Genomic DNA, 27,827 nt, shown 5'->3' with positions numbered 1-27,827 from the left:
GTCCGAAAACCTTCAAATTCGCGTCTATTATCTTCATCGTCCTCACCATGAAATATTGTAGCTGGCCATAAATTATGCCAAGCATTTTTTAACGAATCTGGAGACACATCCTTCCACGATCTTGCGATGCTCCACACAGCAGATTTTATGCTAAAAATTTTCAAAAAGTTTTGCCATTGTTCAAGAAATTTAACATATATTTTAAAAATGCTACTTTATATTTGCATTTCAGCATGTGCACTATTCCCATATCAGGGTTGCCACTCAAACAGGAGAATGAAATTCCCTGACTTTTCCAGGTGCGTTTTAAGAAAATTCCAGTCTATCCGCGTAATGTACGTTGGCTACGCTAAGAGGTAAATTATGGTATTACTTGTATTTGTGTAGCAAATTCACTTAATTATTCAATAAATCACAGAGGACATTTATTCTTAATTATTCTTGGTATACTTTGTTTGATAATTTTGTTTACTTTTCCACTTAAAAAACTTAATAAAATTTAAGATATATACATTGGATAACAAATGTATGTTTTATTTAATTATTACTCATGGTCATCACCAGCTCAACACGAGGCTAATCCGGTCCTTATAAATCACAACGCAATGCTAAATAGTTAGGTTAGATTTTAGGTAAATTTAATTTGTGTGAGGTATGTTCTTAAAAAGCACCTTAACACTTGAAAACACAAATATAATTATAATAGTTGTTGTTTTCTCCATTGAAGATTGAGATTAGAATCTTCCCAATCTGGAATAAAATAAGGCTTTTTTTGAAGACATTCTGCAGCTAAACGAAAGAAAGAAATCTATTTTAATAAATTGAGGTATTTTATATTTATTTCGCAGCATACATAAGAAAAAAAATCTGTGCATTAAATTTCGTGATGGTATGTCATCATACTGCTAGAATTAATTTCAAGATTATGCCAGAGAAAATTTCCTAAAATTTAGAAATATTATTTACTAATAATTAATAAATTTAGAGGGAAGAAGCATCATTAAATTATGCGAATAACATAAAAATAAAGATAATTACTTAAAAATTGAATTAGAATAATCAACGATATTTTAGCGAATATAGTTATATTACATGGTTAGCCTAGATGACAGATTACTATTTTTTATTTTACTGCAAAATGGCAAGGTATTTATTAAAAAGAAAAGTTTAAAAAGATTTTGCGGTAAAATTCTAGTGTACGGTAAGGCTTTGGCACGATTTTGAAAATTGTCGATAAGACCAAAATGACCCGTTTACTGCGCATCATCATGTCGCCAAATCCATACATGGAGATTATTTTAACCAAAAAACGTCTATGCAAAGAATCTCTAATTCTTTGGTCTATGTAAAGAAGAAAATTTTCCATACAAGTAAAATGCTATTACGCCGCTAGAATGCGGAGGGAAAATTTGCCAAGGAATTTGGCGACGGAACCTGGCGGCCAGAATTTCCCTCTCCGCGATGTGTACCGGAAATTGAGAAACGTGTTAAGAAGAAACGTTCTTTGACAAAAAGAAAGCTACGAAAATCCGTTTTTAAATTATTGCGAAAAATCCAAGAAGAAACGTTTTATCAAAGGACGTTTCTTCTTGGATTTTTCGCAATAATTTTAAAAACGGATTTTCGTAGTTCTCCCCCCTGAAAATTAGTAACCCATGAATTAATTTACTTGCGCCAAAAAATATTTTCTTTTAAATTTAGAGTTTAACTACTTGCGCTAAGACTAAACTTCACGGTTGCGGTGCCGTGCGCTACAATATAGCAAGTGGTAACGTGTCTCATTTACGCCTCTCCGCATCTGCGAGTGCAATCCAGAGCTGTAACTCGAGAAATAAACAATCTCGTTGTTAGGCGACGTGTGCACCATGTTATTTTAATTTTTGTGATAAATGCTTATCGACGTGGTGTTCACGTCGCTCGCAGTTTGAGACAAAAACATCTCGACGTGCTTGGCACGTCTTTTTAGCGCAAGTGGTTAAAGAAATTTTAAAGGATATTCATTTAATGAACTCTTGATAACGTGACCTTCGAACTTCGACACCGGTTTCCAGCTTTGGCGGCAGATATATCACGCATGCACAGCTGTTTCCCTCTATGATGGAACGGAGCCACGTCTGTTGCAGAGAGGTTTTCCTTCTTTACAATACATATTCTTTGATTCTAACCTCCATGGTACCGTATACTAAGATTAAACCCATTTTGTTTTATACGAGAACAGGTACTTTCTTTAGTTCATGAACTGCACATGCGATTCTCGAGGATACTGGAAACCAAAAGTTGCGGGAAACTTGCTTTGCCTTTCTAAAAGGCAATCAAATTGGAGCTGGGAAAATTGGCTCTATGCCAGCAGACACTCACGTGATAGGCAATTCGCCAAAAAAGTTATCTCTTCCGACGTCGGCGCAAAAATCGCTTTTTTTGGCGGAATCATTGTATGAACTTCCCTGACTTTTCCAGATTTTGACAAAAATACTTAAATTCCCTGAACTTTTCCCTGAATTTTTTGGTCAAGTTTCGAATTCCCCGACTTTTCCCGGTTCTCCCGGTTTTCCAGGTAGCGTGGCAACCCTGCCATATCCATAGGCTGAATGATAGACGTACAATTTGGTGGGAAGAATAATACAGATATATTATCTTTCACTAAAACTTTAGGTGAAGTATGTGCCAAACAGTTGTCAACAATCAGGATTTTTTTGAGTCATCAGGTAAACCAAACGAATTCGTATGTCACCGAGCCTTGAGTATAAAATGATTTTCAAACCAATCATTCATCAACGCTTGTGTCATCCATGCTCTTTTATTTGTGCGATATATAACGGGGTAAATCGTTACTCCTTTAAATGCTCGAGGTTGTGCATGTTTTCCTATTATGAAAAGTTTGCTCTTGTGCGTTCCTGAAGCATTTGCGCATGCTAAAATTGTTAGTCTCGCTTTGGAATCTTTGACACCAGTTGGAGCCTTTTCTGTAGAGGTTGCCAAGGTATTTCGCAGTACAGTACGACCCCGCTTAACGCTGTTTCGTTTAGCGCTCTTTTATTTCAACCCGGGGATTCTCCGAAATTGTGCGCAGCGCTTAGGTTTCCAAATAACATATCCGAAACAGTGTAGTTGTGTTTCTTGCTTTCTGGATGCATTTTTATCATTTGAAACATTTGTTGACATTATTGTAAGTTTAAATTTGTATAATACTATAACGATTAATACAGTGACAAATATTATGATCTTTAGTTTTTATCATGGGTGATAATAAAAAACAAGAAAAGAAAGCAACCAGAAAAAGCATTTCACTGGAAACTCAAATGCAAGTGATTAGAAGATTAGATTCTGGTGAACATCAATCTCAAATTAGTGCTGCATTGATTTTGGGAACTTCAACAATAAGGACAATTCTTAAGAATAAAGAAAAAATACTGTCATCGGCAACTGCAACTACGTCAAGCTCTGCAACTAGAATTACCCATACTAGAAATAACATTATAGAGGAAATGGGAAAACGACTGTCTATATGGACTGACGACGAAATTGAACGCAATATGCCATTAAGCCAATCTATCATAATGCCTTCTTGACAAAAAGGCAGAAAATTGGAAACCCAGAATAGACTGAATGATCTGACTGAGAATTTTATTTGTTTTTAAAAGTATATGCGTTTATATTGTTTTTATTTTTGTAAGAAATAAATGTTTGATTTTATTTTTATTAAAAAAAACATTATTAAATTTAATGCCTAACCATTTTTTATCCGTCTTCCCCTAACCCCATTATTTACATGTTAAGATAGCCTCGCTTAGCGCTGTTTCGCATTACGCTCTACTTTGATGGAACATATCCCCCGGTTTAAGCGGGGTCTTACTGTACATATCGCCAGAAAAGACCAGTTTCATCAGCATTGTAAATTTGTTCTGGAGATAATTGTTCACTAGTAATCAGTTCAATGAATTCATCTGCAAATTATTCAGCAGCGATTTTTAAATTTGGTTAACCAACCTGTCGAATATGTGCACTCAATGTTTAAGTTCATTTTCCTCATGAAATATTTTGGCTTCAGCCATTAGCATTGGACCCGTCAACAGCACATCCTCGCTGCGACGCTATCCGACCCATTCAAGCATCGCTTTGTCATGATCATCACTTTTAGCATAACAAACACTTTTTCTGTTATTCATTGTAAGTGGATTGTCGGAATCCACAAAAAATTCAAAAAGTTCCTTTTTCTTTTTGCTTATGTCATATACAGTTGACTTTCCAATGTCATACTCCTCACATAATTTTGAGACGAATATGCCTTTATCTATTTTTTGCAGCAATTCCACTTTTTGTTTGATGGCCATCGAAACATGCTTTCGCTTTGTAGATTCTTTGGCAGCTCCAGAATTGGAAACTCTTTTTGACATAATCGAAAGTTCAAGCTTAATTTTTATAAAATTGATCTAACAGTCTGCAAAAAATAATAAGCCGGATACAATTAAAAGATTAAGGAACAGCGCAACCAGCAACATTAACTGAAATGCCTTAGAATCAGTAAAGATAATTTTAGCCTAGCTTATACCGTCCATTGTACATTAAACATGCATGCGTAAAGCATATTAAAAAAAAAAAGGTTTGCGATTTTGAGATCCGGATTACAAATCATTCCGGATAATGGACGTCCGGATTACGGACTTTGTATTGTATTTTATTTACTCGCATTTTATCATGGCACTTAATCAATAATTTTTTATATATTACCAAATTTGTTTTATTTTACTATTTTTTATATATTACTATTTCCTATTTATTATCAATTTTAATCTGCCTTTCTAAATGTATAAAATGCTAATAGATTAGAAGAAAATTGTTATTAAAGAAAAAGAAAATTCTATTGTTTTTGTAGATGAGAACACATCTACCAACTTTTATTAATTTGTCATAACTCATACAGAAACTGTTCTAATTCTATGATCTTGCATATACTTAATTTTTTAAAAATCTCTCAAGTTTTTGTAAAAGTGCCAAAAACCCTGCCAATTCAGCTATGTTAACAAATATTTGGGCTATCTTTTGAATTCCTCGTATGTCTCGATTTTAAGCCCTCCATGAAACCAACAGTCTATGTGCACTTTTCTATTTTGAAACAAAGAACTGAATCACTGCAGTGTTCTTCCCATAATGTATCACCATAATTTCAGCTGCGCATGCTCAAGTATAAACAAACCAATTGTAATAAATCATACAGTAAAGAAGCAATCTTCAGAATAGTTTTACCTCATCAATTAATACTAATTTGCAGAAAACAAGCCACATGCAACAGAGCGAAACACTGCTAATAATACACTGCCGCCTGTTAAGAATACTGTCTGTAATCCAAAATATTGACTTCATCCATTATAGCTTAACAAAGGAACTACTGCTTGATGCTTCAATGTCTGTTGGATTTGAGGACTAAAAACTATTGAACTCATGATTTGATGAAATGTTGGGAATTAGTTTTCTGCCTTTAGATCCTGTTATGATCTTGAAACTATGCATCTATTTTAAGACTTGAAGATGTCTCGTCAATGGAGAACATGTAATTTTTTTTTTTTTACAAAAACTTCTGAACCACAGCGTTGAAATATTTTTCAATCTACTTTTGACTTCGCACTTTGACTTCGATACAAATACTTAGAATAAATATTTAAGGAAACAAGCTTGGTGCTATCTTTTTTGACCTTCCTATAAGTTAAAAATATATTGAATGAAACCTCTTACAGAATTATGATCAAATTTTTTTCGTAATGGAAAATCTATACAGTCAATGCACAAAACATTTCAAATCTGTACCTGTGTTTTAGAATCTGGTCCAGCCCAAGGAAACGTCCCGTCTTTCCTCAAAGCGGCAAGTCTGGCATTTAACTTGTGGGCAAGCACTACAGTCAATGGCATACATTCTTCTGTTTCATCAGTTGCATAACCAAACATAAGACCCTAAGGAAATATAACTCTTTGGAATACAATTATGCAAGTACTAATCAAAAGTAAAGTGATTTTTATAATTAATTAAATGAACAATTTAGAGTATTAGGCTAGACAAAATAAGAATCACCAATAAATTTTTCAAAAATTGATACTGAATAGAAAAATGTTAAAGAAAAAAAGTCTCTTCCCCCATCTCACAAATAATACAATCCATTTAAATTTAGACAAGACGCTACTTTGTAATAAATTATAATTGTACATGTCACGAAAGCCCGAGTTTTTTTTCTACTGAAAGCAAAATTGTTCTGCAGCTTAGATCAAAAATACAATGTTTAAGCCAAACTTGCCAACCTCCGACACTCAAAAATCAGAAAAATTTTCTTAATGACAAAACGATTTTTTAAATAATAAAAATATGTAGAAAGAATATATTTTTGATAATGAATTAACTTTAAATAATAACTAATTTATATCAGTCCAGTTATTACTTCTTAAATGCAAAAATACATAAAAAACAGTTTTACTATTTGTACCTTCTAATTACAGAAAAATACAGCAATCAGTTTCCCTAATCATTAAATAATGCTTTAACCAGGTCGCTAATGATGGCAAAATATAGCATATAATAAATGCAAAAAGCTTTGAGGTCTAAAGACAAAAACAGATACTTGTTCTTTACAAGATAAAAATAATTGGAAAATGTGTCCCTTGTCAAGCATTTTTTTTTTAATTTTGGAAGTTTTACGCTTATATTTTGAGAATGGCCAACTAAATTGTTTGCAGGCGCAGAAATTACTTAATTTTCCGCACACCTATTTTGAACAGTGTAAGTAATAACTCCATTTAATTGAGGTAATTTATAACTTTCAACAGAGCCTTTTATCTTAACATTTAGAAGCATTTGCTTCTTTCATGAAAAATGCAAGAAGTTGGTTCGATTGGTTGAGGATTCTAGATAAACATTTCTCAGAAGATAACCAGCATGTACACACATATTTTTTTTTTTTTTTTTTTTTTTTTCTTTTTTCTTATTTCAGTATTATGCAGCTGTTGGAATTGTTTCAATTTTACTTTTTTTTAAAAAATCTTTCCAAGCTAATAATAAATATGTACAATGTGATCCACTCTAATTGGCAAAGCTGATCCTTTTTTAAGTACTGCTAAATTTAAGAGGTGACAGGTGTATTTCATAATTTGCAATTTTTTTTTTTTTTTTTAAGATGCTTGCAACATTAGTCTTCAAGGCCTACCATTCCTGGTGGATTGTCAGCACTTCGCAAAGATTCTGAATAACTGCACTTTCTTAAAATTTTAATAATTAGCTGTGCTATATATTAAAACCTGTCAAATCTCCTTCCAAAGTGAGGACAGAAAGTAAACTACACCCAATTTCTGAAGACTCTGAATTAAAAATAAACAACTAGATACAGTTTTGCATCAGTATTATTGCTTCCATCGGTAAAGAAACAGAATGGAACTATTTTTATGCAATCAACAAGATTTATTTTTATTACCTATTTTTTCAACTCACTTCTTCTACATTTGCAGTTGTTTTTTTCCCTTGCACTTGAGTATTTCTTAGTAATTTTACTGAACATTACACCTGATTAAGAAATCCCGCTGACCATGAAAGCTGGTAGAGGTGTCACCAAATTTGCATTGATTATACTGGCAGAAGTTTAACGAAAGAGAATACTCTTTAATTTTGTTACCAGTCTCATTTGTCTAATAGCAATCAGCAAAAAATCTACAATATTTATCATGGCAAGGAGTCAACTGCGCCTGCCTTCGGCAACAGCTTTGAGCATCTATAAGTGACAGCCCGATTCCAGCACAGTTCTGCCCCCAATTGTGAGAGAGAGACCACCCCGGGAGAATGAGTCCCAGGGTAACTTGCAATATTTTTATTACTTTGCCATGAAACAAAAATAAGCTTCTGTACTAAAATGAGAAAATTTTTTGCATGTTAAAAAAAAAAATTTAAATGTACCTGATCACCTGCTCCAATTTCTTCTTCTGCCTTATTCATATGAACACCAGAGGCAATTTCTGGACTTTGTTGCTCAATGGCAACTAAAACATTGCATGTTTTGTAGTCAAAACCTGAACAGATTAAAAATGAAAACTTTCTAAATTTCCAGATTCATTACAGTAAGCAATAAAGTTAAATGATTAATTTGCATTATGTTTCACAAAAAACATCATAATTTTTAAAAATCAAACTAATATCACTGTTATAAGTTAAAACGAAATTAATAATTATGAGAAATTCAATTAATAAGCACAAAATTCCACCATTCACATGTGAAAAAATATGTCAGTTTTTTCCAATATATGTCTCATAAATTTCTTTGCTACTGTATAAAGAAAGCCAGACACAAAGATTAATTTTTGTGGATTGTTTTTTCACAGATAACACCACAAAAAATTACAATATTAGTTTTATGTTGGCTATGCTACATAGGAGTTTTCCAAATACATGAATCATTTTATCTAATGAATAGTTTTATTACTCTTGTTAATCTGTTATATTTTCAACATTCATTATAAATTCCAGTAACAAGCAGAAGGAATTAGTTATGGAAGTTGTTGGATGGAAAGAAAAGTTTGCAGCAGCCCCCCCTTTTTTTAAATGCAATGCAATGTTTTTTTTTAAATCATATTTATCTTACAAATGTTAAATGCACAAAACTAAAACATTCAATATTGCAGGGTTATAACTAACCTAGGTGCACAATTCTTCAAACTGAATCAGCAGCCTTTGAATGTCAAGCTACTTAAAAAGTGAGATAAGGAAAGAGAATTTAGTTGATAATTTACTCTGCATTTTTTGTTAAAATACATTTACCTATTGATGCAGTAAAATTCAAAATATTGTCAAAGGCAGATTCTCAATTCAGTTATTTTGCTTTGGACAATTTGAAATAAGTAAAGTTTTATTTTCTTTCTTAAAATGTGTCTATTTCATGATTAACCAGACGCAAAACAAAAACTACAGATCTATGCAATAATAAATAGGCTTACTTTAAATACATAAATCTTTTTCTAAATATAAATTGTAATATTAAATTCCTTAATAATGCATTTGAAATCTCACAATCTATTACGGGATAGCAAGCTCTAGCTGAATCAGCCTTAGAGACAGCAAAAAACCAAAACGTTGCCATTGGTTTTTAGGAGGAAGTAAACCCTCAATTTTTTTTTTTTTTTTTTCTTCAGAAAAAAGTATAATACCTTTTGTACAACTGTCATAACCAATACTTTTGACAGTTTCTCGCACTATTTTCTGGTAATCAACGGTAGCTTTGGAAGTTATCTCCCCGAAGATCATAACCATTCCAGTTTTAGCAGCAGTTTCTGAAAAGATGTAGAAATAACAAGCAAAGTGAAACAAACTAAAGAAAAACATTAAATCACAATACAATTACTATTAAGTATGTTTACAATGATTTTATGAAAGAACTAACTCTTCAATGACCATATCCAATCCCAAAATGAACACAATATATTTTGTTTAAGATGATTTTTTAAAAAATGCCCTCTACATTTCAAAAACATCCATAGTAAATAATGGGTCAAAGATAACACTACTGTCTCAATTGGAAATTAAAATTACATTAGAATTGCTTCAGTTTCTGCTATTTAACAAAACTAATTTTTACTGTATTGGCAACATAGGTTTTCATTATTTTAATACAGTGACAGAAAGGAATTACATTTTTTACAAAGATGTTACAGAAATCATCCTTCCCACAAATGATTATTTCCTAATAAAATAACTTTTTAAAAGTTAAGACAAATTCTTAAGCTGAATTATTAATTATAACAGAAATAAATTTCATAAACTTCAAAAAGTACCAAAGATATTACAATAAATTTTGAATTAAAAATAAAGGAACAACCTTGATTGCATTTACAAGCATATTTTATACGTAGCGTATTCGGAAACTAAGTATCGTCGCAGCGCTGTGGTAGACGTCCCGCGCATGTGCACTTGTCTTTCTTGTTCACCGACTTTCAATTGTTGCCATTTTGGTTGCTCTATGTTGTGTTTTCAGTTTGCTGTGCACATTCAAAATATTTAAGACAATTAGTTCTCCTGCTGACTGTGAGATTCGTGATTAAATTTTTGAACACGAGGAATGTTAAACCGGCCGAAATTTATCGTCAAGTGACAGAAGTTTACGGTGAATACGCGATAAGTGATGGAATGGTGAGAAAGTGGGTAAGAATGTTTAATGCAGGTCGAACAAATGTCCACGCCGAGGCTCGGAGTCATCGGCCTTCTGCTGTCATCAATTATTTGGTAAGGAAAGTTGATGAAGCAATTCATGAGAACAGACGCTTCACAATGACAACTCTTTCAGAGGCATTTCCACAAATTTCACGTAGCGTTTTGTTCGAAATTGTGTCTGACCGCTTGAATTATCGCAAACCGTGTTCCCGATGGGTTCCAAAAATGCTCACTGATGTTCACAAAACAAAGCGACTTGGTAGTGCCCTGACATTTCTCATGCGGTACAGTGATGAGGGAGAAAACTTTTTAAACCAAATTGTGATAGGTGATGAAACTTGGGTGTGTCATTTCACACCAGAATCGAAACAACAATCGATGGAGTGGAGACAGTCATTCTCCGAAAAAACAAAAGTTCAAAGTGACAATGTCATCACAAAAAATCATGTGCACTGTCTTCTGGGATAGGAAAGGCGTTTTGCTTACTGAATTTCTTCCCAGAGGTGAAACCATTAATGCGACACAATATTGTGAGACTTTAACAAAAATAAGGTGTGCCATTCAAAATAAACGAAGAGGAATGCTCAGTAAAGGAATTGTGTTGCTCCATGACAATGCTCGTCCCCACACTGCTGGTGTCACTCAATCGTTAATCCGACAGTTTCATTGGGAGCAGTTCGATCACCCGCCGTACAGCCCGGACTTGGCGCCGTCCGACTCACTTGTTCCTGCAAATGAAGGGCGAGCTTGGTGGCAAGCGCTTTGGATCTGACGATGACACGAAAAATGCTGTGGAGTCGTGGTTATCGAAACTGGTGGGAAGTTTCTTCGACGATGGTATACAAAAACTGGTCACCCGCTATGACAAGTGTTTGATCATTGGCGGAAACTCTGTTGAAAAATAGTTTAAGACATGTATTTTCATGTAAAAATAAAATTGGATTCGATAATTAAATTAGAAAAATTATTTTACTATTTTTTTTTTCAAAACGGTACTTAGTTTCCGAATACGCCTCGTATCAATACACAACACTAACATGAAGGTTTTAAATGTGTAACATAATAGTTAAAATATGTAAAAAATTCAGGGTTCATACACACTTTTGCACATGGAAATTAAATACTTTTAAGGACTATCAATTAAAAAAATTGACCTATCTAGCAAATAGGAACTCAATAAATTAAAGCAATTATCTACACCCAAACTTCACTTTTATAAATTGTAAGAATAAAAAGAAATCTGTCAGTAGGATACATTATTATTAAACATATTCTAATATTTAACTTAATTATAAAACAAATTAAAAATAAAATTAACTTTAGACATTTTTTGAAGTATTTAGGATTAAATTATAAAATTTCTTGAAGCATATTTTACACTTATAACAGTCCCATATATTTTAAAGATCGATGGCTTTTTCTTTAAATTTTATTAACTGTTAACTTTATTTTGATTAGCTTTTAATAACTCATTTCATCATGTACTCACTTAGTCAAGTGATACATGCAAATTTTATGTTAAGTGGCATAAGTTAAAGTGTGAAGTAAAACAATAATCAGCATAACTCATAACAGAAGGTTTGTTGTTGCTACTGCAGTCAGTTGCTTAGAGACAGAACCACTGATCAGAACAGTTGTGAATGCTTGATGTTGATATGCATTAAAAATCAGTTGCACTTTCATCTGACGCAATTAATGTCATAACTTTATGTAGTCTTGCTGAAGTTGTAACAGCTGAAATATACAGTATTTAATACAAAGTTCCAATTAGCCACTGCAGTATCAGCGATGATAAGTTGTTTTGCATTATTTTAAGTTTCGTTAGTCGTAAGGAATAAATTTTTAGGCTAAATTTTACATTTTTGTGTTGTATCTTGCATACACAATAAGGATTAAGGAAAGGTTACAACTCTTCTTAACATGTTTAGCACAGCGCCGGTCCCTACTTTCCGTGTGGCCAGCATCTGTCCCTGGGAAACAGCACTGGAATTTTTGTTTGGCTGGCATCTATCCTGCATAGTTCATAGACTTACATGGTACAATTACAAGTTTTGTTTTTTTATTCCTAAAAAATATCCATTAAAAAAGCACCAAGAACAATCCACATTAGTTTTAATCTATGATATTGATTCTAAAGTATTAGCATAACTACACATTAAAAGGTATAAAAAATTGTTTTGTAGAAACAACAATAAAATGGTTATGCTTCTTTTTAACTTGAAAATTTTCTATATTTTAGCTTACTCTAAAGGCCCTTATTTTCGCAAGCCCGTCGTAGTCGCGAAAGTTTAAGCCCCGCAAAATACGTTTTTCCCGCCTCAAATAATAATAAAAAATCAGAAATTTTTCACTTACCCAAAATTTAATGATTTGTTGTACAGTTACAAGCTTTTTCTTGACAACTTTCTTTTTTATAACTATTTTTTGAATAATATACAACTACATTTCTTGAATATAAAACATTAAAATTAATAGTAGGCAGCTCATTAACTTAGAATACTATTCATACCAGTTTATTTGAAGCCATTTAATATTATATCATGTTTGGCTTCAATAAGGATTAAGGAAAGGTTACAACTCTTCTTAACATGTTTAGCACAGCGCCGGTCCCTACTTTCCGTGTGGCCAGCATCGGTCCCTGGGAAACAGCATTGGAATTTTTGTTTGGCTGGCATCTATCCTGCATTAGCTGTTACAACTAATACCGTTAAATACGCGCACAAGCCAAGAAGCGTGATTCAGTTTTAGTCATGATATTCGCAAGTCCACAGATTCTTTTTCCTCTAGAAATTAATTGAAGCTCATTAGAATATCACTCAATAAACTCATTCTTGAGCAAACGCTTGAACTCGCCATTCAGACGAGAACGGGGGTGGGGGCGACTTTTCGGACAAAAGGAAGTTTCTTAAAATGCTTTATGCAAAAGATGTACTTTTGCAATTTTTCAACTTCCGGTTCCGTTCCTATAAATTTCGCAAATTTTTTAGCTCGCGAAATCACTGATATATTTATTTTCATGAAAATTACGGACTGCGAAAATAAGGACCTTTACAGCATTTACATTCATTTCTCTCTCTTTAGAATCTTTTCTAAGTTTACTTGTTCCAATAAACAAATCAATGTTTCCACTAGTCTGTGCTTCACCTCCTAATTTAACGTTTAAAAATTTGTATCTTTGAAGAATAATATTCTCTCTATATAAAATCAATTTCTGTTTTAATGACGTTCCACTTATTTCAGAATTTTCAGATTTATTTAAAAGTTTTTTGTTATCTAAAGAACTACTTGTACTTTGAAAGTTTCAAGGAAGCTAATTTCTTTTAATAATATGAGCACTGAAAAGAGATATGAAATTATTTAACCTCAAAACTAGCACCAGAACCTATGTGGCAGAATTTTTAACTTATAACAGATTTTTCCATATGCAGGACACTTTAGATATTCATGAGACGTCTCATGTTTAGAACAAATTTGATCACTTTTATCTCAATATTCCTGCCTTTGGATATCATTATTTTATGGTTACTTAGTTTCTTTTTCAGCCGCCCAGATGGATAGTGGTTAGGAAAACCGACTGCAATACCAAAGGGAACGGCTTGGGTTCAAATCCCGATGACATGGTTGTATTTACCCGTCCCCTCATTGGAGGTAAAGATGGCTCAACTAAAGGAGGTAAAGGTGACTCCATAATAAAATTACCACCGTTTCTGGCTTTAGCAGTGGCCAACGTCTGTGGACAATTTAAGCCTGCCACTGGAAAGAAAAAAAAAAAAAAAAAAGTTTCCTTTTTCACTATGTTTATAATACAACAGTTTTTATTAACTCTTACTTGATGTGCATTTATTTCTGCAGATCTGCATACATCAAGAGCTTTTTCTAATGTTAATTCTGCTTCATGCAACAATCTTTGCTCACATTACATCATCTTTAATACCCCAATCAATTTTATCCTTTATCATGACTATCTGTAAATCATGCAAACTTGCATGATTTAACAGATAGTCTGATAAAGGATAAAATCTAATAAAGGATAAAAACACTTCCGACACCCTATAAAATAAAGGTGCATTTTTAACTGTTTAAACTATTTATTTATATGCCTATAACACTGCAATACAAATGTAGTTATATTTTTACATGCATCCGAACTGTTGCCATTCACAAGTTACTAAATGCTGCCATTTACAAATTACTAAATACTACAGCACTGAGGTATGAATGGCACACTGTGACATACATGATGAATCTTGTAGTTAATTGTTGGTTTTAAATTTCTTTGCTTTCTTTGATGTCTAATAGTCTTTATCTAGTAGAAAGATAAGAAAGGGAGGATAAATATATTACGAGAAATTATTCTGGTAGGTCTGTAAATCTTGCCTTCCGAGACACAAGGTCTAAAATCCAAAGAAACATTATCCCTACCAACTCTGTAAGAGCATCAAGAGAAAATTGATACACATTTAAATATTCTGAAACAATTATATATATAAAAAAACTCTTATAAAGTGAAAAATTATTTTAAAAAGGACAAATTAAATTAATTTTTAAATAATTACAGTAGCCTTTTTGTCTTTTCTAAGAAGTGCTTCAGTAACTCCACTTGATAGCATTTATTAACTTGCTTATTTTTCAGAATCAAAACATTTCCAAGTCGTCAAAATGAACGTATTGCGTGCAGTGCCAAATTTAACACTGCATAATAATCGAACTCGTATCCCCAAATGGGAAAAGTTGTTTTTGATATAATATTTTATGAACTTTACATTAGCAAAGAATTACTTAGAAATTTGTATATTTCAACTGAACCAGGGCCTTGTTCTAAAACTTGAATATCTACAATTTGTATTATGAAGTAGAAAAGAATTCAAACATTCACCCACCAGAAACGTATTTGTCAATGCATCACCACAATAGATTCTTCCAAAATGTTAATTCGCACTCAAAATGGCAGTTGTAACAAATGTCAGATCAGGAAAATTATGGATCTTTTGACAGTTTTGCCTGAAATTAAGGACTTTTAAGGACTAAAAATCATTTGCAAAAAAACCTATGGGCTTTTAAGGACCATACAAACCCCGAATTCAAGCCAGTATGTTCATTTTATTTGATTTTTCATTAATTAAAGTTTGCATTATTTTAGGTCATTTGTTAAGAGACTTATTTTTCAACATCTTTAGAAATGAATCCATTGATCTGAGAAAGTATGATAATCAATAAATCAATTTCTATGAAGCACAAAAGTTTCGCAAAAGCATCCGAAAGCTCTGGATAACAAGCCGTTAAGTTTCCTGCAGTATGTTATTGACTTACGAAGGCAAAAAAATTATTTACTGTTCCATACTGGAAATATTGATGAAACTCCAGTAATGTTTGATAGAAAAGAACAAAACTGTTCGCATAAAAAAATAGACCACGAAAAATCTCACCTTAACATAGTGCTTTTCTTCATAATGGATGGCACAAAAGTAAAACCCATGGTTACCTTTAAAAGAGAAACGATGTTGAAACTTAATTTCACAAATGGTATTTTCATTCATGTTCACAAGAAAGGATGGATGGACGAAAACAACACGAGATAGTTGATAAGAATGTTTGGCAAAAGTGTCCTGTTGCCTTTAACGAATCCAAAAAGTCTTTCAGTTTGGGATATGTTCAGATCCCATCTAACAAATAATAGGAAGAAATTGTTGAAAAAGTATAATACAGACATGACAGTTATTCCAGGCAGATTAATGCCATAGTTCAGACTTTAGATGTTTATATCAATAAATCATTGGAAGAAAATTTAAAACAACAATGGAATACGTAGATATTAGAAGGTGAAAAAATACTTACAAATGCATCAAGTCAGTCTAGAAATAGTGTGTCATTGGATAATAAAAGCACGGAATGAAATTAAATCTGACATAATTCAAGTCATTTAAAATCTACATTGAATGGAACATGAATATTTATTGATGGATCAGAGTTACAGCAATGGTGAACATAAAACAGAATTCGATGATATAGTGGATGGACAAAAATATGGAAACACCTTGTGAAATGCATGTTTGAAAAGAAAGATTGATTTTAATGAAATATGTAGGTGGCACTAGCGTTTTTGACTACTGACGCCACCTATACAACTTCGTAAATGTGCTAAACAGTTCAGTTGTTGTCGGAGTACTGTTACGTGAGGTTGTCATTCCATTATGTCAGCATTAACAGACTTCGAATGTGGGCAAATTGTTGGAGCACGTATGGTAGGTGCTTCCATAAGCAAGATAGCCGAGGTGTTTAGTGTTTCAACAGGTACTGTATCGAAGATTTATTCTGCATATTTGAAAAGCGGAAAAACATCATCTGCTAAATCACAGCACGGACGAAAGTGTGTGCTGAGTGATCGTGACAGACGATCATTAAGGGCAATTGTGACGAAAAATAAGAAGACCACAGCTGCAAAAGTTACTGCTGAAATGAATGTTGTGTTACCGAACCCTGTGAGTACCAAAACAATTAGAAGGGAGCTTCATAAACAGGGAATTGCTGGCCGTCTTGCAATTGAGAAGCCACTCATCAGTGATGCTAATGCCCGTAACAGGAAAAGGTGGTGTTTAAGTCATAAAGCCTGGACTATAGAGCAGTGGAAGCGAGTAATATGGTCTGACGAGTCTTCTTTCACATTGTTTCCCACTTCTGGCAGAGTTTACATCTGGAGAATGCCATCTCAAGCCTATAATACAGACTGCTTGTTGCCAAGAGTTAAACATGGCAGGGGTTCTGTTATGGTTTGAGCAGCCATATCGTGGTTCAATGCTAGCCCCATGATAAATGTGTCAGGGCACATGACTGCCAAGACTTATGTGAACATTTTGGCTGATCAAGTTCATCCCATGGTACAAACTTTGTTCCCCAATGGTGATGGTGTCTTCCAAGACGACAAAGCCCCTGTTCACACAGCTCACATTGTCTAGGACTGGTTTTCTCAACACGAGAATGAGTTGTCCCATCTCCCCTGGCCACCAGACCTGAATATTATCGAACCTTTGTGGTCTACATTGGAACGGAAAGTGCGTTCTCGTTATCTGAACTTGCCACCGTTTTGCAGGAAAAATGGTATAATATTCCATTGGCAAACATACAGGAACTGTATTTATCCATTCCGAGAAGACTGCAAGCTGTTTTGGATGCCAACGGGTTTCCTACACCATATTAAGCAAAGAAACATGTTTTTTTAAAGGTGTTTCCATATTTTTGTCCAACCCCTGTATGTCTGAAGATAGAACAAAAGACAAATTTTTCACGTTATGCAATAACAACAATTTGTAAGTTCATAAGGATGTCATTTCTTGTAAATAAACAGCATTTAGATATATGTAGAAATCTTAATTTTTGTATACTCAACTCTACCTTACTTTTAAATCTCTCATTTTTATACCCAGCATGTAATGTGTACTTGTAAATTTCAATCTTTATTATAAAAACTGTTCCAACAATAGTGTGGCTTTTATGTTATGTATAAAAAGTACACACTCATCATTCAAAACATTTGATTGTTTTCATCCAGAATAAAAAATATAGCTTACCACAAGCAACTTTAGCATTTGGATCCTGTTCCAGATGTGCATCTAAAATGGCATCACTAATCTGGTCACACAATTTATCTGTAAAAAACCACATTTTTTATTTAATACAAAGGAGGAAAATGATAGAGCATTTACATTTAACATTATTAAAATTTCTTTACTAAGATTAAACAAAGGGATGAATCAGACATCAAATCAGTCGCATATTGATTATTTAGCTTAATTCTGATCACAAAATTTATTTTAATTAAATTCTGTATAAAATTAGCGGAAATCATGAGCAACATTTTTATACCATATGGAATGTTTTAAAAGTTACTGAATGTTAAAAAATATCAGATGTAAACAGTATGCAAGGGTTTATGGTAAACAGTAGTGCTGATATCAGTGAAAGGAAGGGTATTGTCAGATTATATTTGAAGAGTGAACTGAATGGCTCGATTAATCAAATTTATAACATAAAAATCTAGGATAAATCTTGTTACCATAAAATAGCTATAAAGTACAGTTTACAAAGTGAATCCAGAGACGAAAAGATAGCTCAAATAATTTGACTTCAAAATAAGGCATGTAAATGCCAGCGATTGAGAGGATTTAATATAACCAAACCTTCAATTTGGTGATAATATTCACTTCGGAAAACAAAGTGCATTTGACTCAGATTATGGTAAAAGAAACTCTTCAATTTCAGTATGCGTAAAATGGAATTTTTGAAGCCCAGTTTTAAACATTTTAGTGCTCCCTTGACCGTAAAGTTAATAAACAGTTGTTTAATATCAAAAGAAACCATAATAGAGCACAGAGGAGAAATATTTTTAAAGTTTATTAACGACTTCAAAAAAATTTTTTACGCTGTGAATATTGTTTGAAAGGTAAAGGAGAAAATACGGAAACTAAATATTTGGCCAAAGGAAACAATACTATTTTTAAGTTACGACACTGTAGGTAAAAAAGAAATTCGTTTTGAGGACTTTGGGGAGAGCATAAAACCTAGCACAGTTAGCAATAGGTGGAATGAGTGATTTTTTTTTCCTTAAACTGAGCTGAGAGTAATCCAAGTGGTTGATACCGAGTTAGCACATTCTTTGCAGAAAACATTTCAATGGGTCAGCAATGGAAGAGTTTTTGTTGTAATTTTTTGACATCGGAAGAGATTTCTCTGAATGCCTACAAATACTATTACCAAACAGTGAATGGCTATGAAAATTAGTATTTATTATAGACATCATAGGATATCCTAAAGAATTCCATTTAAAATTACAGAGAAAAGCAAGCTTGTATGTAAAACATACATGACCATACAGTCACATCACTGAAAATTTACACCGTTTGAAACACAAATCACATTAAATAAGTTTAACATTTTTTCATGCTGTAAAAAATTTCAAATATTAGCGAAATAACTATTTCTAAAACAATTCAAAGAAACATTTTTTGGGGGTTCTTAAACTGCAGTCAATAACAGTATTTTTCAGATCTTGATAGAAGTGCAAGAGATGTTTTCATATTTCAAAATACATTTGACTGTATAACTGATGAGCTTCAATTAGAAATGACTGATCTGCAAAATGATATGCTAGGAATGATGTTCAAAATTATATGCACAGAGATTTATATCTATATTTGGAAATATTTACCAAAGGATATTTTCAAAAATGCAAGTCATTATTAACAAAGGACCATTCACAAACAACATTAATGGCAGGAATCTTCGAGCTCCAGTATAATGAAATATCTCAGAAAACATTACTGAAATGAATTCACTTATTAATGTGACATAATGATAAAATAATTTTGAAACTGCTTCTCAAGTAAAGGGAAGGACCAATAGCTCCCCTTCTGCTTAATAGCATATTTTTTTAAAAAAAACATGTAGAAAATCACGCCAACTGATATTTTTTAATCATCGTTTTATAATCTGAAATTTTTTAAACTTTTACCAATATATTTTTAATTCCTGAAATTTTAAAATAATAGATGACAAATATTTTTTAAAAATTTTTTGAAAATTTCTCATTTAAAAATCTACATTGAATTCTGAGAAGATTACTTCGTCATGTTGTATTGTCATTCACAAACAGTGGGGGTATAAAATTTGAACTCTATGACTTATCAGGAAGTAGTTTAAACTGATGATCAACTTTTGATCGTACTGACAAACACTAACAGTAAAGAGAAGACAAAATTTTAAAAGAATGCAATATGTAATATCAATAATAAATCAGTAAACTGCCCAATTAATCCCTTAACAGCCGCGGAAAACGTACTAGATTCATTTCCCAGTGCCACGGTTTTTTACACAGGCACACGTAGTTATGCGATGTATTAGGGGGAAAATAAGTACATGTTTTACTTTCTAAAAACTATTCACTTTCACAAAATAAAGAATAAAAGAAAAAGTGAATGCAAAAAATTTAATGTTTTGAGTAAAAGTATAATAAAAATGATGTTTTTATAATAAAAAAGATCCCTAAAATGGAGTCTCGATCAATTCATTTTTAGACCAGTAATATCAGGTTAAGTGTAATATCAGCTTTCAGTGTTATACCTTGTGAAATCAGTATGCCTAAAAAAAATTTCTTCTGAACTGGTTGAATGCCACGATTTTGTTCTTGATTTTTCGTTTGCAAGTTGTTGGTTCATATACTCATCTACAAAACGGTTACTTTCAGTAACAATATGAAGCACGAGCGGTTCATTAAAAAATAATTCAAAAAAGATAAAATGGGTTTGAAACATCCGTTATACCTTTCTTTATTCCTGGAACCTACTACAAAAAGTAAACGAAAACGGAGGACACGGTTTAAAAAAAAAATGTTTTATTCAAACAATACCACGCAGTCATTACTTTCATCGCTTTAGACACATCCCTCTCTCCAATTTCTATCAACACCTCTCTGATAATAGTATCCTCCTTCACATACTTTGTCAAGGTCATTGCAGTGTTGCCTTCCAAAGCTTTGCGAATAATTTTACGGGTTGCAGCACAAAGATAATGATAGTATTTTGAAAGGGCGTATATATACGCTCAGGGCAGTTAATGCATCAGCTGAGCAAGGCGTACATATACACGAATGGCAGTTATGGGGTTAAAAGACTTGTACACCAAGATAGGCCTTTTTCATGGATTTCAATAAACATAATTTTGAGGATAAAGAATCAAACATGTAAACATAATTTTTCTGGTAAAGTCTTATATAAACATTTAAAAAAGTCAGTAAAAGTATATTTACGGGTACCCCTTGGCAATTTTTTGCACTAAACGTGTTTGGTGAGAAACTCCAAGGTGCCATATTACCATCTAGATTTTTTGTATACATTTTCAAACTTTAAGCCTAAAATGTCTCTAAAAACGTGGTTTATTCTGTTTAAACTTAAACATCTACGGACTGCAAAATATAGGCATTGTGCACAAATCAACAAAATAAACTAAAATAAATTACATACAATTCAAATAACAAAAATTCATAACATAAAATAAAATGCACTTACCATAATACATACACGAATAAAATTTTGCCACTCACACAACATCTGTCAACAAAAGTGGCCCGATTTTGCTATATCACATGTCTTTGCGATTCAAAATTTCGAAAGTAACTATAAAAACTTCCTCCAAAGTTAACTTATTACACGAAAACTACAATCTAAATCTTAAAACTCCATTGACAGCCACATACTTTACCAGCAACCATTTGACTGCAAACCCACACAAGTCATCCGAGTTCTCATATCAGCTCCGCACTTCGGACAAACACTGTTTTAAAAGTCCTGATTCCCATAGAAATTCCAAAAATGCACTTCTATCCGCATAAACACACCCACGAACAAAAGACTCGTTAACAACTCAAACATCGTACCTTTTAATACTAAATTTACTTTGCACACAATCTAAAATACGAGACTGAAATCTTGCCACCACATCTCTCATTGCAACATTCAAAACATGCACGACACGAACTAACGACCAATTAAACCACTGCAGCAATGTCTAAAAGGTTGCCATACAAACAGCATTGTCCACCAAACCATCCCACAGTACGAAATCGTGCCAAAAACCAGCGCAGAACACATACTGCCACATTTGGTGATCTTAGAATGCACATAAGAGTAGAGCCAAAATGTCTATTCTCAGCAATGGAAAGCATTATTAGAAGAAAGCATACTCTTTATGAATATGAGAATAATAATTGTACATAATACAGTACATACTACATAATATAGATACAAGGAGTTAACAGCATTAAATTTAGTATTACATTCTTTAAATCAAAAATATCACTTTTAAATGCATATAAAATAAAATTTTTTGCCACCTGCACCAAGTGAACCAGAAATATCAAAGTTACAGAATTTTTTAAGGTCTACATTTAAATCCGAAAGTCAATTAATCTTAAGATTTTAATGATGAAAATATTTACACTATGTTTTTGCCATCCAGCCTCACATGCCTTATTTGAACCGAGGAGTTATTAAGAATATAAAGATGGAAAACAGATACCTTTTCACTTAACACGCTAACTTTGGAGAGAAAGCTCACGATTTTCAGAAACAATTTACTTTGTATCTTGTATGGAGAGACTTAAATCATCACTTTAGGTTACTGCTGACAGAAATTGTGGCCTATGATCATGTCCATATAGTGATTATTCGAGCAACAAAGATCCTCTCAGTTCTGAAAAATATCCAATATCCCCAAAGACTTAATTACATGTTCAGAGAAACTTCCTCTTCAGAGAACAGAAACTGTTTGGAACAAAAACCACTGTTTTGGAGATGTTATTTGATGCACTCACTAGCAAGGTATAACCAAGATAAAATTTAAAACTAGTGCTAATTTAACTTAGAGTAAAATTATAAATAGCCCAATAAGGTAAGAGAAAAACCTACTATGATACTTGAAAATAAATAAATAAATAAATAGACTAAAAGGTTGCACTTTTTCTTCCCTCTTTCAACTGCCAAGAAACCTTTCATTTTCACATCACATGCAAACAAAAAAAATTTCAAAAATCCAATGCAGCCAGCCCATTTGCCAAGATTTCAACATAAGTCAAATTATCAAATTATAGTGGTTATTTCAGTCAGACACAGCCAGAAAGAATTCAGATTTGAGATTAAAGGGCTATAATTTTATACAAGTCAAGAGTATAAAAAAAAATTAGTCTTTATTTAAAACTAAACTATACAGACAGTTACATTTTCAATAATCTAAGATTTTTATTGCTGCATGTTGAAAAAATATCAAAATATACAAAAATTTTCCAAAAACAGGGCATTGCTTTAAAATATAATTTTAATTGGCAGGAATTCGGTATTAGCGAATACATTTTTAAACCTACGCAATTGCATATATGTTTATCTTAGGAGAACAAGAAAAAACGATTACATAAATAATGAATAATTAGTCATAGTGCACGATATATGTCCCGATTATTTTACTTAAAATGCACTTCCTATACATTTTCCAAACCATACTTGAGGATTTAATGCAGTAAACGCAAGTAATAAATCACATTAGCAAGTTTACAAAATAATCACATTACACTACAATATTGCTCACTTATTACATGAATACGAAGAGAAGAATAACTTACACAATCGTAAAATTCTATACATTGATTAGAACACGCGATTTGATGCATATGTAACAATTACGCACGGATGAAAACAGTCTTAAAATACATTAGCTTACGCAACTTGCGCATCACGTATCCTGCCGACTCATACATCAAGCCTAACCAGGGCGGCAAATAATTACAGGAAATTGTTAAAATTCATTAAATGCTCACAAGCTCCAAAATAACGTTCATTTTATGCTAACAAAATCTCTAACCTGAAAATACATTTTCACAAACATAAGAAGAAAAAGCCGGTAATTGTGACTGCGAAAACGCGCTATTGTTACCACGTGAGTTAAAAGTGCGTCTCGCCGCAGGTTTAATACAAAATTAATAATAATTTGAATATTTTAATTTAAATACCTGGATGGCCTTCACCTACAGATTCGGAAGTGAATAGAAAAGTACTTAATCCGTTATCAACGGATTCCACTCCGTTACGAACGACGAATTCCCTTTCTTCATCAGACATCTTCGAGGAGAGTTAACATCCACAGCAAGAGATGAATGGAAAAGAGACCTATTTATTGGCGCCAGGCCAGACAACAAAAAGTATTAAGATATCAAAACTGGCAACGGTTATTTTTGCGAGCCATTAATCCTGAAGAATTATGGTAGCATTGGGAAAGAAAAAAAAAAAAAAAAAACAGATGATTAAACAATATTATTCAGCATTATGCTATCATTTAAATTTAAGTATAACTTCATTTAAGTACAATTCGTCAAGAATATGCAATACGTGTACGTCATTCAAAAGTGTCGCAACGACGAAGTATTTCCCTACCACAAAAATTTCTTGTTAAAGATTAAAATATACATTTTCATAGCAAGGAACTGAGCGCGACCGCATAAGAACCCAGCTCGAATTCTGTAATGAGCTTATATTTCAATATCTCTATATTATTTGGAAGTTCTCGTGATTATATTCCAATTATTTAATAATAATGATTTAACAAATAAAAGAAAATTTTTAATTCTCTTTTTGATCGTGGGGTTTGCAAGTTCTGATACATTTAGAAAAAATAGCGTTTCATGGATAGAGTAATTAGTCAAACTGAAAACTTAGCAAGACGGTGGAGAATGAATTTCCGTATTTGAAGATGTCATGCTAATGAATATATACAGTCATACCCTATGGGTAGCGCTAGAACCACCAAGATATAATGTGCTCGCACTTCTCAGGAGTGTTTGTTGTGTGCTGGCAAGTAGTACGCTAGCATTCTCCAGCCAAGAGGGTTATAAATTGTTTTTTGTGTACCATTGCCTCTATACTATTTTTGTTTGTGTACAATTGACTCTACCCTCCCCCCCTTTTTTTAAGATCTTTTTATTTTTAATTCCTGAAATGTTAGTTTTTATAAATTTCTGTTCGAAAGAATCCTTCCAAACAAGTAAACTACCAGAAAGTAAATAGTTATCTGTATAACTGAAGTTTCTACTTTTTTATTAGGTTCTTTGTTATGTATTACACTTTTTCATATTGTCTTTCGGCTGAACTTCAAGGGTGAATGTCGATAACAGTAAGGCACCAACAATACAAAGTCGATACAAAAGAAGAAGAAGAAAGAAATCGCAGATGCTGAAAAAGGAGAAAAAGATCCACTTAGGTCAAAATTGCAACACCGACGTAGTTTGGGCGTATGCCTGTGGCTCACTTCATTTCAGTCTTTACTGTTTTTAAAAGTTAATAAGTCATTCTGCCTTCAGTCAATAATAATCTGACATAAACCATCCATTTATACAAAATATACAAATACATCATTTTGTTACTGCATTTCCAATTATTTATTAGAGAATTTATTTACGCCATTTTTTTTTTTGTATAATAATTATTTTATTTCTTATAAGAATGCTGGAGAAAATTTACGCCCTTATTTGCAGCAAAATCCCATTAGTTTATTCATACATATATTCTATTTTTCTTTATTTTTACAAGCGTTAGGTGTAAAGTCTTCATCAAATGTTTCATTTGAATACTTTTTACGTTTATTAGAATTTTTACTCTGGATAGAAACAAACTAAAGTTCTTGAAGCCGACTTATGTTTGTACAGTATAAATTTTCTACAATTTTAATTATGTGTCGGATACTCTTAATACTGTTCGATTCGTACCAACATTAGAAAGAAAAAGGCAAATATCGTTTTTGGTAACTAACTCAGCATCGACATATGCCAATCGTGGATGTCACGATTGAATCAATTATATTTTACTTACTACATATAATTTCAACAAACAGCAGGAGATGTTTTAGTAGTTTAATGTGATTTTCATTATTAGCTAAATCAGCTTTACTAAAATTGATATGCATTGTAAGATATGTCATAAGGTTATATGTAATTTTAGCCATTACATTAACTTCTCTTTTCTATTTCCTTACCAGAATGCAAATGAGATTATTATTATTTAAAATGATATTATTAAGTATCATTTTAAGTAATAATCTTATTGTATTTAAAATGTTAGATGCGAGTTTTAAGGCAGAGCATGTTTCTGGCTTCACGTGCAAGCTACATTTATTTACTGCCAGCTCTGATAGTTATATTTATTCGGATCTGTGTTTTATTCGCTGCTAACCATTTGATTTTTAAGTTGGGTATAATTACTAGTCTAGCTTCAGGTAATATTTAAATTATGTACTCTTTGACTACTGCTCTATATTTAACTTGAATGTGACTGTTGGTTTTAGCTGTATCATTGCGAACTGCGGCTGATTCTGTTGTCACAAGAAAGCGCGTTTATACACTGAATTCAGTTTTAATAAAAAGGTTATTTAAAACCTTTTACCAAATTCTAGTTACTTTAGGCATAGCGATAATTCACTTTACGTCTGCTGTAGTTAATAGACTAATTACCAGTTTCACATCAAGTAAAACTCCACAATTCTTTCAAAAAAGAAAAAAAAAAAAAGGAACTCGTATGTAAATGGTTAAAAATAATAAAAAATTACAATATGGCTTGTATGGTAAATTTTCAGATTCTCTTTGACCTCTAATTTATATTTGTGTTCACCCCCCCCCAAATCAATACATCAGTAAATTTTTATGAAATAATAAGTCTTTCTTTAACATTATCTTTACGCAAATATCTCGTAATTGGTTCATTTAGCTTAAAATATTAGAAAGCATTATGTGCTTCTATGGGACAAGATTTCTCATATTTATCACAAGCAGTAACTAAATAATTTATAAACTAGTGTAGCCAATCCTATCATAAATCCTATCGTATTAAAAAGCTTGAAAAGAACTTTTAAGATGTGCTGTACTTTCTTCAGAAACGATTTAATAAAATCCATCAATTAAAAAAAGTTATAAAATTAAATGTTATGTGAGATAACAGAACGAAATAAATGTTGGTAAAACCAAAATTACTTGCTTTAGCAACTGGATCTGAAGCAGAATCCATGACTCCTCTTCACTGAAGGAAGATTTTATGGCTAAGAGATAAAATAAGTTTCCTGACAATCCCCTCTCCCTCTCATCCAGAAGTTGTCACAGAAATTAGAATATATGATTCTTTGCTTAGGTATCACAGACCAAGGTTATCTGCGTTGCGATTAGTTTCTTTTGTTTCACGGCATATTCACTTCGATAGTTTTGAGAATGTTTTGGTTATAGTTACCAGTACTCTAAGGGGTTCTAATTATTAGGTTTCACTGATTTCCGTATATGAGTTATCCTGATAGAAGTAATATTTCTAGGTTCATGCAGACAGGGACTCAATAACATTTAAAGAGCCTCCTTTTAAGGATTAACAAAATGCATGCAGATAACAGTCCACTTGACTATGCTAAAATAGAGAGTAATAAGTAACTTCAAATAGAGTAATAACTCTAAGAGGAACCACAATTCTAATTCGAAAGAATTTTAACGTGTTAAGCTATCCTCTTTATCTAACTGATTTGGGACACGACTTCTCCAGAATCCTCTACTCCAGCCAAGATTAAATATCGATAATCAGTACCTATTATTACTTTCTGGAGGTTCCTTTTATCAGCTTTCTTCGTCCCATCTAGGCTCGAACTCGGCTGACGTTCTTCAGGTAGTTGTCAAATTCAGACAGGCAGAGACATCAGACAACTACAGACAACAGAAAACTTCTAGATTCCAGTTAAACTCTTATACCCCTACGCTCGTCTTAAAAATCTATACAGCCACCAGGAAAGAACGAGCTATGTGACTAAGTCAGAAGTGATAAGAAAAATAGAAATTCTTGTAGTTTCAACGTAAAAACATGCGTATGATATTGACATTTTTTCTCTGAGTACTACACAGGAAGCTTCACTAATAAGAGCACCTTTCGGTAATGCATTTTCCCTAGCTAACGCAGCCAAAGCGTACGCCACTGAAAAGTATTCAGAAATCGTTGGAAGATTCTTACGATCAGTGGAGTAGGTTATCTTTGAATCTGCTCTTCAACCTTGTTTCAACGATGAATAGTCATTCTTTTCCACCATTGGCCAATGCCACATT

The 27,827-nt window shown here is 32.6% G+C and overlaps 1 protein-coding gene across 1 annotated transcript in view; it reads right to left on the bottom strand.

The window, feature by feature from the left end:
* The window catches only part of LOC118198038 (S-adenosylmethionine synthase-like), a 39,281-nt gene extending 15,402 nt beyond the window's left edge, over positions 1 to 23,879 (bottom strand). The window contains exons 1-5 of the mRNA XM_035369625.2: positions 23,721 to 23,879; positions 17,737 to 17,814; positions 9,172 to 9,294; positions 7,928 to 8,040; positions 5,803 to 5,946 (exon numbers count right to left, since the gene is read on the bottom strand). Coding sequence (XP_035225516.1) covers positions 5,803 to 5,946; positions 7,928 to 8,040; positions 9,172 to 9,294; positions 17,737 to 17,814; positions 23,721 to 23,829 — 567 coding nt within the window. The 5' untranslated portion in view covers positions 23,830 to 23,879. The remainder of the gene's footprint in view (positions 1 to 5,802; positions 5,947 to 7,927; positions 8,041 to 9,171; positions 9,295 to 17,736; positions 17,815 to 23,720) is intronic.
* Between the last annotated feature and the right edge of the window lie 3,948 nt (positions 23,880 to 27,827).

The sequence above is a fragment of the Stegodyphus dumicola genome, chromosome 4, assembly GCF_044657685.1.
Source record: "Stegodyphus dumicola isolate Sdum_Otavi_A_Nest chromosome 4, ASM4465768v1".
Classification (NCBI taxonomy): domain Eukaryota; kingdom Metazoa; phylum Arthropoda; class Arachnida; order Araneae; family Eresidae; genus Stegodyphus; species Stegodyphus dumicola.
This window is presented reverse-complemented; position numbering and strand designations above follow the sequence as displayed.